Source organism: Crocodylus porosus, unplaced genomic scaffold, assembly GCF_001723895.1.
Source record: "Crocodylus porosus isolate Cpor-Errol unplaced genomic scaffold, CroPor_comp1, whole genome shotgun sequence".
NCBI lineage: Eukaryota > Metazoa > Chordata > Crocodylia > Crocodylidae > Crocodylus > Crocodylus porosus.
In genome coordinates this window covers 39,222,213-39,235,645 of record NW_017728911.1, presented here as the reverse complement: position 1 = coordinate 39,235,645, position 13,433 = coordinate 39,222,213, and the positions used below count along the sequence as shown (strand labels likewise).

Here is a 13,433-nt window from a genome sequence, read left to right as displayed (position 1 = left end):
GTCGTTTGACCCCAGTACTCTTTCCTGCCATGGCAGGGGGTCGGACTAGATGATCTGCTCAGGTCCCTTCCGACCCTGGAAACTATGAAACTATGTCATGAGCTTTTTCCTGTCAGCAGTTTGAGGTGGAGTTTCCCCCAAACCTCTGCATCTATCTCCTTGAAACTTGGCAGGCTTCGTGCTACCAGCAGAGGCTACTACCCCTGAACATTTCATCCAAATAAGACAACAAACAACAAAGCTATAGATAGTTCATTGATTCCTCATTATATTCTATGGCCGAATCTCCAAAACGGCTCCAAAGCTTCGGAGCCGATTTCACCGAATTGAAGTTCTGGCATCTGAATCAGCTGAATCTGACCCCAAATCAAATAGTTCCCTATTTGCACAGGCCTACCATTTATGCCAGCTTAAATTTACTGCATAGTAAATTACTGCGCAGTAAATGGGAATAAGCTGACTTTCACATGTGCAGACATTAAAGCACATTAACACCATGTGTGGACTGCTTTGGGGACTAAAGTTAATCCCAAGTCAGCCTACACACACAGTGTTACTGTGCGGTAAGGCAGCCACACATGCGTTACTGTGCAGTAACTAGTCGGGTGTAAATTTTATACCTGTATGATGCAGATATCAAATTTACACTCAAGTCAGCCTAAGTCACCATATTTACTGTGCAGTACAGGCGTGCATGTGTAGACTTGTGCCTGTACTGCACAGGAATTTGTTACTGCACAGTAGATGCACACATGTAGATGCACCCTGTCAAAACTAAGTTGTGTTAACCAAAGACTCTGGCAGTCGTTCTCATCTCATCACTGAAATGGCTATTAAAACAAGAGCTTGTCATATGTAGGTGTGGAAACGGAAGACTATTTCAAGCCTATGAGGACAAAAACACCCCCAAGGATTTTTTATAACGTTCTGGTTCTTCTCAGGGCCCAGTCAAATCAACACGAAAACGTCGACCTTTGTTTGTGGGAAATTTCTTGGGGTCTGATGAAAGTTCAAAGTGATCCAAATAATTTCTGTCAGTAGTTATTGTCCTGCCCAGTTTTGCTGGTGTCTGTGATGCATTTGTCTTCGTGCTCTCTTTGTCTTTCATCTCCACAGTCATTCTCTCGACCTCTCTTTCCCCCTCCCCTCGCCTCCTCTCTGCATCCTTTCCAGTTATGGCTGTAGCTACTAGAGGTTTGGTGGTACTCGGAGAGTCCAGGTGCTGGTAGGTGTTATCCAGACTTTGCTGAACTTCAGAAGTTTGGTTTGGGTTAGTCTGTGTTACTGAGGCTAGTTCTGGCTGATTGTTTTTTTCCAGCTTCTCTCCCCCTTATTAGGGAAATTGCAAAACCAGAAATGCTTCAGTTGAAACCCTCAAATGCTAATTAAACTTTTGGGGTGTTCAATTTGCTGAGCAATCCTGGTTCACTGTAAAGAAACCATGTTTCATGTCTCCTTAGAACGAATGTTGTTAGGGGGGAAAAAAAAAGACAATCATTCCTGATGTAACGCAAAGCAGCTGTGCTGAGGCTAGTTGTTTTTCCAGCTGTCGTGTAGCACTGCGCAGAACAAAAGCGTTTCTATTCAGTTGTGGCTCTGGATTTGGAGGTAGCCATGTGCTTACTTCAGTGTGTAAAACCACGGCTCCATTTCCTAAACCAAATCTCTCCACATTTCTTGAGCCAGTGCTTGAGACTGCGTATTTGTTTTGGGATCATGAGCGGGAGTTGAAACACATCAGTTCTCGCTGGCCCGGTGCGTTTCTCGGCCTACGTGGAAGAAATGGCCTGTCTTCACACCTCTCGGTGTAGTCCTTCCATTAGCTGTGTTTGTACCACGCTTGTCAAGCCCGCAAGAAACCGTGATGCTGTGGGGGGTTTGGAACATACCCCAAAAGTGGCCAGGAAGACTGCAGGATATTTATTCTTCATCTGAGCAATTGCTTTGCTTTCTCATTCCTGGGGTGATGGATGCCAAATGTCTCCCGCTTCAGCCGAGATTTACTATCCCATGGCAGAGCCCCGTACCATCGCTGAGCAGTCAATTCAGGCTTTTTAGACTCTTTGTATCTAGTGGTCTGAAATATGCCCTTGGAAAGAACCCACCCCAGGAGATACTAAGATAAATGAATAAGAAGAAGAACAGCAGCCATGGCTCGTGAGGACCAAGGGTATTGTTACACTCGTAACACTGTGTAAGACCGAGGGGGATTGAATTTCAGCCTTCACCTCCCTGCCGGGGGGCTGCAAAGAGGCTGGAGCTGGGCTGGTCTCAGTGGGGGCAGATGGCAGGACAAGGAGCAATGGGCTCCAGCTGCAGCAAGGAAAGTTGAGGTTGGATATTAGGAAAAACTTTCTCATCAGGAGGGTAGTAAAACACTGGGACAGGTCACCCAGAGAGGTGGTGCAGTCTCCATCCTTGGAGGTGTTTAAGACCCGGGTGGACAAAGCCTTGCCTGGGATGATGTAGTTGGGGCTGGTCCTGCTTGGAGCAGGGGGCCGGATTAGATGTGAGCTCTTGAGGTCCCTCCAACCTTCATTTGCTATGAATCTATGAACAGGGAGATTGTCTCAGCATTGGCAGGTCGTAGCTCTGGAGACCTTTATCTCATGACCCTTTGGCACTGCTGACCACAAGGACATGGGGGCCAGGTCTAGCCCTTGTAGCCATGAGCATATTTAAAACTTCCCTGGGGATCTTCTTGGCTATGAGCGCTCTGAGACCTTTTTAAAATGATGTGCATTAAGTAGGACTGGTGAGGTGTTTTCCAGCCAAATGTTTTTCCATCAGAAAATGCTGTTTCCTTAAAACCAAAACTTCCCACAGGAAATATCGACTTTGACAGAACTTCGCTTTTAAAAAAAAAAGTGTTTTCATAAGCTCAGGCTATTCTGTTTTGACATTTGGGGATCTGAATATTTTTGAATCTTTGGTTTCAAATGACTTTGTGTCAAAATGTCTTTGAAATCATAAAAATGGTCACGGGCCAAAGGAAGTGTTTCAATTCATTTGCAACATTTTTTCCCAGGAAAAACATTATTTCGTGGGAATTTTTTATTTTATTTTGTTGTGTTTCTTTTTTTTGCATTATTTTTGAATATTATTATTATTATGTATTTTATTCATATTATTTATTTATATTATTATTTTATTAATTTTATTTGTATTATTATTTATTTATATTATTTTTATTTTATTTATTTTGCTTTTTAACTTATTTCATTTATTTGCACTGTTCTTTGCTAGGATGGGTACTCTCCAAGCAGGCTGCTAGGTGGGAACATGCCAGAGGTCATGGGTCTTCCTGCTGTATGGGCAGATGCCTTCTGGCAGGATCGCATGTGTCTGTCTCGCGGATGTTTCCCTTGGACTTCAGGGAGGCAGGTGTTGGATTTTCAGTGAAGGCCCCGCTGCAAGCCAGGTGGTTTAGCACTGGTCACAGGCAATGGCACTGGAGTGGTAGGGACAGCTATGGGATATGGCTTAACCCTTCTTTGGGTGAGAAAGCTGCTCTTGATCCATTTGGGGCAAAGCAGGCACCTCAGGAGACCTCCCCCTGAGTCCACCCCAGCACATGGTGTGTTCACCAACAGCCAGTGCTCACCACGACTTGCTTCATATGTGGACACCAGTGAGTATACAATTGCTGTGAGTTTTATTAGCCAGGGCTCCCGCATGTAACAGGACCCTGGGAGGGGCAATAATGAGAGCCAGGTCTCTACTTAACTGGAGTAGCTGAAAGCAATGCTTCATATTCAAAATTGGAGAGAACATGTGGGCCTTGCATTGCATATAGCAGCAAAAGAAATCTCCGTGGTCTAGATGTGTGTGGCTAGCGGCTCTCCTGTGCTGCTGCTGTCCCATGCTGGTGAAACTTCTTGTCCAAGCCAGCCTACCCCATTCAGAGAGGATCGCCCCGAGAGGAGAACAATCTTCCAGCGCAGAGCTCTTGTCCCACATCTCGCTCTGCGCTGTTGCAGCAAGGAGTGGGGGTGCGCCTGATGAGAAAAGGGTGGTGTCTGGTCTACCCAGTGGCCTGTAGCTCCTTGGCAATGATTTCATTTAAGTCCCAGATCTGTCTTGGGTTTACTCCTGCATCTTCTCCTGAGTCACGGGAAAGCTCTTGATTGTGAAAAGTTAGCCCTGTATCATTGTTTCCTGTAGCTGGGAAGAGGTTAAGTAAAATAGATGTTTTGCTTCTTGCTTTTGACTAGGTGCAGAGGATGCTCGGCTTTCTGCAGAAGTATTAGCTGAGGAAACTTCCTTGGACACGTCACAACCATGTGGGAAGTGCTTTCGAGTGATTTCCCCCTCCCACACACACCCCCACCAGGTGTTTCCAACTTATTTAGGTCCTTGAAGAACAAACTGTGGTAGGATCTCAGGAACCGCACAAGAATTCCCATCTGACCATGAAGAGCAGAGACTTGTGAAGACACCTATTGTAGCAAGAAGAAAAGGATGGGAGAAAGGAGCCAAGATTGGTCATTTACAGCTCTCTTGTTCTCTCTCTCTCCCTGTTTGTGAAGCTGAGGCTGTTTGCAAAAGCTGCCGACAAGACTCAGCACCCACTTCCCACTGAAAATCCCGTAACCTTTCGGCATGTTGAAATTGCAGCCTCATTGTATATATACATGCTGGCTTCCTTTCAGAGGGAAAGGATGTATTGCTGCATGCTCCGGGGGTCGTTGGGGAATGTCGGATGTGTCCGCCAAGGCATTCTTCTGCATAGCAATTGTGATTGAAGTGTTTTCAGCCCAGCTTTAGTCATGCAAGGCTTAGGGGGAGCTCCTACGAAGAGAAATGCTGCGTGTGGTTCTTTTCCGACTAAATGCATTTGTTAGCACTGTATTTTATTTTTTCTGGCACTTGCAGGAAGGAGAATTCAGTCCATTCCTGAGAGCGCCTTTGATGCGGCAGTTCTCGTGCTTGTGATGAAATGTGCTTTGCAAGGAGCCTCCCACATATTGACAGACCCTTCTTTTGTCCAGGCTGGTGGTGGGAGCTCCCTACGAAACCAATGGGCAGCAGAAGACTGGAGACGTCTACAAGTGCCCGGTGAACGGCGACACCAAAAGCAACTGCACCAAGCTGAACCTAGGTACGAGCCCTCCTGCTAGCTTTGCAAGGCCCGCGGGTTGGGAGTAGAGCCCTATACAGATCACAGGGCTGTGTTAAAAGCACAAGATTTAGAAAATATGGATGCATAGGGGGTTCTTTTGTATTATTTTGTGGCTTTGCAGGCTTTCCCCATGCACTCAGGTCCCACCTTTGAGATTGTCTCTGCAGCCACGAGACAGAGAGACTATCTTTTGTTCCAGAGTGGAAGCTGAGGTTCTGCTCTAGTCACGTAGACACACAGCATCATGGGATAGCAAGGGACCTCCAGGGCCATCTGCTCCAAGCCCTAGCACCAATGCAGGATGCTGCTCCTAAATCAAACCTGTCCAAACCTCCTCTTGAAAGCCTCCGGGGAGGGTGAGTCCACCACCTCCCTGGGCAGTCTACGGGTGCTTCTACACACTATCAGCTTTTTCCAGCTGAAGATATTCTCTAGATTTATTTCACTCTCCCAATGTACCACGATGATTGATGTTACTATTTTGCATGTAGCGCATTTAACACTCATAATGGGTTAATGTGCTATTACTAGTAAAAGGCATTAGAGGACATCTCAGAACAATTTTACACTCTTGACAGTGCACAGTGTGTGCAAGCGCCCTATGGCACCGCCTGCCTACTCTGACACCACTTCTGGGGACGGCTGTGAGAAACGCCCCAAAGATCATGAGATAACGTTACTCTGGGGCTGATTCTCTGCTGTGACCTAAATCCAAACTGAAGGCAGCTGAAAGAGCTGGGGCCAGTTCGTTTTTAACCTTAAATTTAGCTTCTTGTTCCACAAAACGCAAACCAGAGGGGAGATGGGGTGAATGGCCTACGCTTGCCCCCATTGCAGGGCTGTTGCAGGGGTGGGGGTTGAAACCGTCTTCCTCCAACCTAAACATTGCAGAAGAGGAAAGTGCCCGGGAAATAAGTGAAAGCACCTGGTGTGTTTTCCTCGCTGAAGCTGAGGTGTGGGGCAAAAATCAGATTCGAGATTCAGTAACACGAGCCATTACCCGTAACGCAGGCAGGGGCATTTGTGCTCAAAACAGAGGGGCTGCACACACGGAGGGGAGCCAGTATGTGCCAAGAGAGCCTCACTGCTCCAGTTAAGTTTCTGCCCCCCGTCCTGTACCCCACGGTGCCCTTTTCTAGACTTGGGATCCTTGAGCAGGGCAGCCAGGACTAGGGCTGCAGGAGCAGGGAGGTACAGCACAGCGCAGCCCTCCTGCCCCCCCGGGAGCATGGGGCAAAGCTGCTAAGGCCTCTCTCCATGACCCGGAGACAGAGCAGAAGCACAGGCAGGCCCTGGCGCCCTGGGCGCTGTCCCTGGGTCTTGGGAGCATCCCTGTTCCAGGGGCAAAACAGCAGGTTTTGGTGGAACTGCAATGTGGCAAATATAAATCTGATTACATGAAACCCCTGTTAACCAGTGGAACTCGCTGCTGCAGGAAAGTGCTGAGGGCAAAGGTCTGGATTAGGAATGTACCTCCAGCTGTTCACACCAGAGCCTAAAAGGCTGAGTTTGGGGAGCAGGCATGCAGGAATCTGGCCCCTCTTACTTCAGGACATGACTCTGGCTGAGGTGCCCATTCAGTCACCTTGCCCCCACGCTGGCCCTGGGGGGGATGGACTGGCTGGAGCCCAGACTTGAGCCAGTCTGATGTCCTGTGTTTGCATGTCTTAGTGCAGCATCTCCCAGACGCGCCTGCTCCACCGCAGGCTCTCCTGCAGCAGGGGGTTTTGCCCACAGTATTTAAAGACCCTGCTAGTCCCTGTCTCCAGGCAGCTTCAGCCTCATGGCATCTGCTTTCCCATCCCCAAGGGGAAAGGCCGTACAGACTACTTCAACTTCAGCAGAAATGGAGGCATTTGGTTTTTGTGTCTTGCAACCTCCAGCCCCGTTGGGCACCCGAAACAGCTCTGAGGTGAGAGTTCCCCATACCCCGCCAGGGAGGCGCAGGACCCCCGCGATAGGATGCTTGCACTTTTCCCCCATAGAGAAAGGGGAAACGCTGCACAATCAGCTGCACTGATCCGGGGAATGGGCAGCTGGAACGGTCCAAGACCAAAAGCATCGTCAGCCTTTTCCCACCGCACTAGGATTTTATAGTGGTCTTAGCAACACGAACAAAAAGCCCAGGGGTTTCACCATGTCACTGCAAGGGCAAGTGGCCCAGCATGACAGCTAGGAGGAGTGGGATCAATGCAAACCGCCCTCAAGCTTCCTTGTCTCCCAAACCTTATCAATTAGCAGAAGTTGAGACCAGAAGAGCATTAGCTAAGCATTGAGCTAGCAACAGTTTTGCTTAGATACAGTAAAAAATGCATGGACCTCAGCCAGCATTTCCCAGCTCTAATGATCTTATAGAGCAACATTTGCCCTGATGGATGCATGCAAAATACAGTCCCTGGATACCCGGGGTCATGTGGGGTTAGACACAACTTGGCCAGCTCTTCTCCCTGCTTCCCAAGCAACTCAGAGGACTCATTCCCAAAGCCCTTTCCTCTCCTGCTCGCCAAGACTGACAAGAGACTGAGTGACTCACGCAGCCTGACCTCAGCCATCCTGATGTCACACCGGGATCTTGGGAGCTCGGAGGAAACATTTCAACTGCTGGTTACCCGGTGCGGCGACATCTCTGCTACGATACGCTAAGCACACAGCAAGCGGGAGACTTTCCCGGCAGCATGGAAAGGCGTTGAGGTGAAGGCTGTGATTTTTGATAATGGAGCAGTTACGGGATTTGCCACCCCAGTTCTGAGCTTAGGAATGCAAACAGTCCTGACTTTCTTTCCAGAGCTGAGCAGAAAACTTCAACTTCTCAGAAACTCCCAAACCCCACAAATCTGTCTTCAGCAACCAAAGTGGTTTGGGGTTGAAACATATCAGAAATTAAACAAAAAAAGTGGGGGGGGGGGGAGGGTGACCAAAAATATGCCATGTGGCAGGGGTGTTATTGTCCAAGAAAAATCACGGTTGTTTTCAAAGTAATAGGAACATGCCTGTGAACATTTTTAATTTGGCTCAAATCCCACTTTCCCCTTAAAAACAAATTATGCCTGGAAGTTTCCAGCAGGTTGGACCTCTGTCTGAGGACAATAATGTTTTGTGATGATATCTTGAAGGTCCAGGCGTGTCGACTGAGCCTCTTTTAGCCAACTAATAGATATGCAGTAGAAGCGATGAAGTGCTGATCTGTGCCATTTGGTAAGCCGAGGCCCATTGGAACAACCTGTGCACTAACGCAGCCACGTGCGGAGTTGTTCACCCCGGACAAGGAGTACAGGCCTGACCCGCGGAGTGGCAGGTGCAGCCCGGAGGTGAATATCTCCAGGCCTGGAGAAAAAGGTGCACAGCGAGAGACCTCGTGCGCTTGATCCACCGAAACGAAGCTTCGGAGACGACGGGGGAAATGGCTTCCTGGGCACAAGGGCAAAAATGGTTTTTCAATCCGGCCAACGAAGTCAGAAACTGCTGATGGGGAGCTGCAGGCTGGGTGAATTCAGTCGGGCAAAGAGGCACCACTGGTACCAGCTATCCAGAGGGGTGGGGGGGTCTCCGCTGCAGGGCGTCCTCCGATCGAGGCCGGATGCCGTCCCGGAGGACTTGCATCTCACGGACCCAGGTTTCCGGGCCTCCCACAGAAGCAGCTGGTGCTGTTTGGGGGCACAGGAAGTCTAAGGAGAAGGTCTCGGGTCCCTTTGGGGCTTAACCCCTACAAATCTATGAGCCTTTTGTCATCAGGATGATGCTTGGGTCCACTTTCAAGTGCTTCAGCCCTGCAGGATGAGTTTAAATCAGGATAGAGAAAAGAGGTGGGAGCTGCTGACCTCTCCTTCCTCACTGGGTGGTGGAAGGGGGACGTGTGAGAGGCGCTGCTGTTAAGAGAGGACACCTGAGGTCTGCTGAGCTGCCCAGAGGACCCCTCCATGCAGGTGGCCACATAGGGAGATCCGGGATTGATTTCCAGGGGCAGATAATTTCTCCCCTCCCTCACCTCTCCCCTTCCCCTTCCCCTCTTCCAGGACTGATCCTTCCCCCGGTGCTCAACCCCATTCCCTGGTTCTCCATGGGGTCTGAAGTGCCTGAGTGTTTCCGGCAGGGCTGCGCTTGTCACGGGGTGTCCCGTGAGCCAGCATGGCACCGTAACTTCATAAATGAACGGGCTGTGAGCAGTTAGAGCAGGAGAGGACTAGGAGCTGCTATGGCTAGGACTATTCTGCAGTCAGCACCTGAAGGCATACCCATGCCGGCTCTCATCCAGGGAGCAATATGAGTGAGGACACAAAAGCATGGACCAGCCCCCCAGGTGTGTGCCCGTGGTTGTCGGCAGGCTAATACATGGTGCTCTGGCTTCACCCGCTCTTTGTGCCCAAGCCAGCTAGCTCAGAGCCAACACATGCTGCTGTCTGAGTATAATCCAGGCTGATCCCCAGCTTGGAAATAAGGTGTTAGGGGCTGTCATCAAGCACCACAGTAGAGCAGCCCCAGGGCTGCTCTAAACTGGATCTCACTACCATCCCAGTGGTACCTGCTTCAGGGAGGCACAAAAAATGGCTTTAGCCCCCCTTCCCCACTGCACTGCCTGTATTAGGAGGAGGGGGGAGCAGTCTCCAAGATCCAAACTATTGTGTTTCTACATAGCAACTGGTTGCGAACAAATGCAATTTCAGTTCAAATGGAAAATAACGTCCAAATTAGAGATGTGCCTGGCCCCAGAACAGTACATCTGAATTCAGAGCAAGTAGAAGCTTTCACAAAATCCAGGTGTTTAAGGATAAGGGTTATTTTACAGGCTTCCTATCTGATCAGTGATGGTCAGTTCTGCTCTGGACTCTCAGGTTGGGTTTGGGGACAGCGGCTTGTGCTCCTCTCTCTTTAAAATGCTGCAGGCGTTGAGGACGGCTGTTAGGAGGTGCAAGATGGAAAGGCTCTTACCTGCAAGTGCTCAGTTTCTTCCTTGACGCCTGCCTTGGGGCATCACGTTTTGCAGCGGTGACAAACTGATGGGATGATCTGAATCTACTCCAAATCCCTTGTCGAGCTGTCTTGGCTCAAACGCACGTTCTAGCGAAGGGCTGATTCTGTAACTGGGAGACGTTAAACCATTGTCATGTGTGACATGAAAATTGCCAAAATGCCCCACAGGTTTTTGAGTTAGTTTTTGTGCTCCCTCCTTAACCAGAGACTGGGGGCGGGATGAAGGGATTAAAGCTCATTTATTCCCCCCCCCCCCCATTAGCATTAAGCATTAACATCATTGTTAAAGATTGTAAAAGATTGTTAATTATTAGCATTAACATAATTAAAAGATTGCACTGTGTGCCATCCCCGGCTTTCAAGGAATGGGATACGTGTGCAAGTACACATCAGCAGCAATATGTCCTGCCCATGCTGACAGTAGCAAAGGAGCTGCCGGGCTGGTCCTGAGCTTTCCCTGTAGATCTGCTTGGTTCATTCCCTAGCAGGCAGTTGTTTCCTCCTTGCCAGCTCTGGCCACCCAGGGCTCATGTTGGATGAGATTGTATTTGTCGGGCAGATGAAGCCTTGCAGCCCTTCAGCTGTGTTTGCATTGCACCCCTGGGGTCAATCTCAGTGGAAACACAGCAGTTCCTTCTTTGCACTGGGCTGCTGACGAGCCCTCATGGCTTGCAGAGCAGACCCTTGCAAGGGCAAAGTGCTGGGTGAGGCTGTGGGCTGGGTCCCTCACTCTGACATTTCTTCCCAAGGAAGAGTCACGCTTTCCAACGTGTCGGAGCGCAAGGACAACATGCGCCTTGGCTTGAGCCTGACCACAAACCCCAAGGACAACAGCTTTCTGGTAAGGAACAAGATATCTCACCTAGAAACTCAGGGGTGGGGGGTCTTATATTGAATCTCTCCCCAAGATCTCAGCAATGACAGCCCTCAGGCTATTGCCCTGTCTGTTTAATTCATAAAAGAAACCATGTGCATGGTTTGTTTAGCTCTGAGGGTGGGTGTGAGTCTCCATAGGTGCATGGTCTCTGTCATCAAACTCTTTCCAAGGTGGCAGAGTCTCCAGACCATGTTTTTGAAGCCCATTAATCTTTCAGATGCACATTCTGCTGGCACCATGAGCCAGACTTTCAGCCACAGGCCCCTGCATGACAGGTTTCATCTGGGCAAGACATGGCACTCTGAACAAGGGATCACCTTTCAGTGGGGTGGTCCTGCCTCAGGTGGGGGCATCGCCATGCACGGTAGGGCTGCGTGAAGCGGAAACGTGCCATTTTGACAAGTGTTGCAACATTTCAACAGAACAGTGTTTCATTTCAACTTCTGTTTCAAGTCAAAACAGCTGTTTCATTTCGTTCCATTGAAACATTTTCCCATTTCGACCCTGTTTCGACATTTCGCCCATAGGATATAATGGGGAAGGTCAAAACAGTCTATAACTTTGTCATTTCTGACAGATTTGGATGAAACTTGCAGAAATGGTAGCCCCTTCTGAGGGAATAAAGTGTGCCAAGTTTCAAGAAGATAGGTGCAGGGGGTTCAGAGAAAATGCACCCCAAAATCTTGAGAGCAAAACTCATGTCACACGTACGTATTAAGCCACAGTGAGGTCAAAACTGCAGGTTTACTAGCCCCTGATGAGGCCACAAAGCCTGCTAAGTTTCAAGAAGATAGGTGTAGGGAGTTTGGGAAACCTGGACCCCAAAAACTTGAAAGCAAAATTCATGTCACGTGTACATGTTAAGCCTCAGCAGGGTCAATACTGCAGGGATGGTAGCCCCTACTGAGGCCACAAAGCCTGCCAAGTTTCAGGAAGATAGGTGCAGGGGATTCAGAGAAACTGCACCCCAAATTCTTGAAAGCAAAGCTCATGTCACGTGTGTGTTACACCACAGGGGGGTAAAAACTGCAGAGTGGGGGCCCCTGGTGAGGCCACAAAGCCTGCCAAGTTTCAAGGAGATAAGTGCAGGGGTTTGGGGGGACTGCAGCTAAAGCTCTCCTTGAAACATGGCAGGCTCTGTGGCCTCAGCAGGGGCTACCACCCCTGCAGTTTTAACCCCCCTGTAGCTTAACACGTACACATGACACAAGTTTGGCTCCCAAGATTTTGGGGTGCGGGTTCTCCTAACCACCTGCACCAATCTTCTTGAAACTTGGTACACTTTATTCCCTCAGAAGGGGCTACTATTTCAACAAGTTTTAGCCAAATCTGGCCAGAAATTACAAAAGTTATCGGTTGTTTGCTCCTTCCCCATTATAGCGTATGGGCAAAACGTCAAAACACCATCGAAACGGCGAAACGTTTCAACTTGCCTCATTTCGTTTTGAGGCTGTTTTGACCTTATCTGTTTCATTTTGATTGTGCTGTTTTGGCCTTGAAGCTGGTCGAAACAGCATCAAAACAAAACTGGTGGCGAATTTCACGCAGCACTATTAGACAATCTCTGGAGGTCCCATCCAAACCGACTTCTCCACGATTCAATGAAGTGGCCGGAAACCCACCTGACACACGTGTGAGACTGCGTGTGCAAACTGGGAAGCATGCAACAGCACATGCTGGCACTCCCGTGTTGTTCTGAGATGTGCAAAGTGTTTTCTCGGATGATATCTTGTTGCTGTTGCTTTTGATACACAGGCTGCTGAAGTCTGTACGTTCTGGGAGGCCGGCACTAACAAGCCACTTTCCACAGCCTGAGGGCAATGCAAGAAATGCAACTGAAATATGGGTGCCTGTACACGTCACGGGGTTTAATCCTCATTAAATTAAATAACGTGTTCAGTAGCAAAGCTCAGGAAGGTTGCTTCTTGTTGGGCTGCACAGTAATTGGTCTGTCCAGCTTAGTGAAGCTTGCCCTTGACAGCTAGAGACGCCATGGATTATTCATGCTCCTCTACAAGAAACAGGTCTTCCAACTCCTATATTTATACCTGCATACTTCCCCGCACCTTGTGCCCACTCTTATGTCTCTGTCAAGTCATTCATTTTCATTTGTTCTGTTTCCCAAGTCCAAGCACCTGCACCTTCATTAGTGAGGCTGAACTTTTACATTGGTAGCTGCTGTTTTCATCCTCCCTGCAATGTCCTTTTGCTCGTTAGTGCATTTATATGTATTCTTTCTTACTGGGTCATCCAACAGTCCGGAGGCCTCTTTCTCCCATACTGCTTTTCGGCACCGTAGCTTACTCTGCCTTAGCATGACTATGGCCAAGCACAACCTGAACTCCTACAGGCACTTTTCTGAGCGCAGCTAGTGAACAAACAGCTTGCAGATGGGTGAAAATTCAGCCCCCCTTTCTCTTTCGCAGAAAAGTGGTGGGGTGCAACTGCCTGAGCAGCTCACCTATC

The 13,433-nt window shown here is 49.0% G+C and overlaps 1 protein-coding gene across 2 annotated transcripts in view; it reads left to right on the top strand.

Moving 5' to 3' along the window:
* The window catches only part of ITGA11 (integrin subunit alpha 11), a 152,524-nt gene that overhangs the window by 65,108 nt on the left and 73,983 nt on the right, over positions 1-13,433 (top strand). For both annotated transcript variants that reach the window (XM_019533872.1, XM_019533871.1), the window contains exons 3-4: positions 4,992-5,101; positions 10,840-10,931. In XM_019533872.1, the coding sequence (XP_019389417.1) occupies positions 4,992-5,101; positions 10,840-10,931 (202 nt within the window). The remainder of the gene's footprint in view (positions 1-4,991; positions 5,102-10,839; positions 10,932-13,433) is intronic.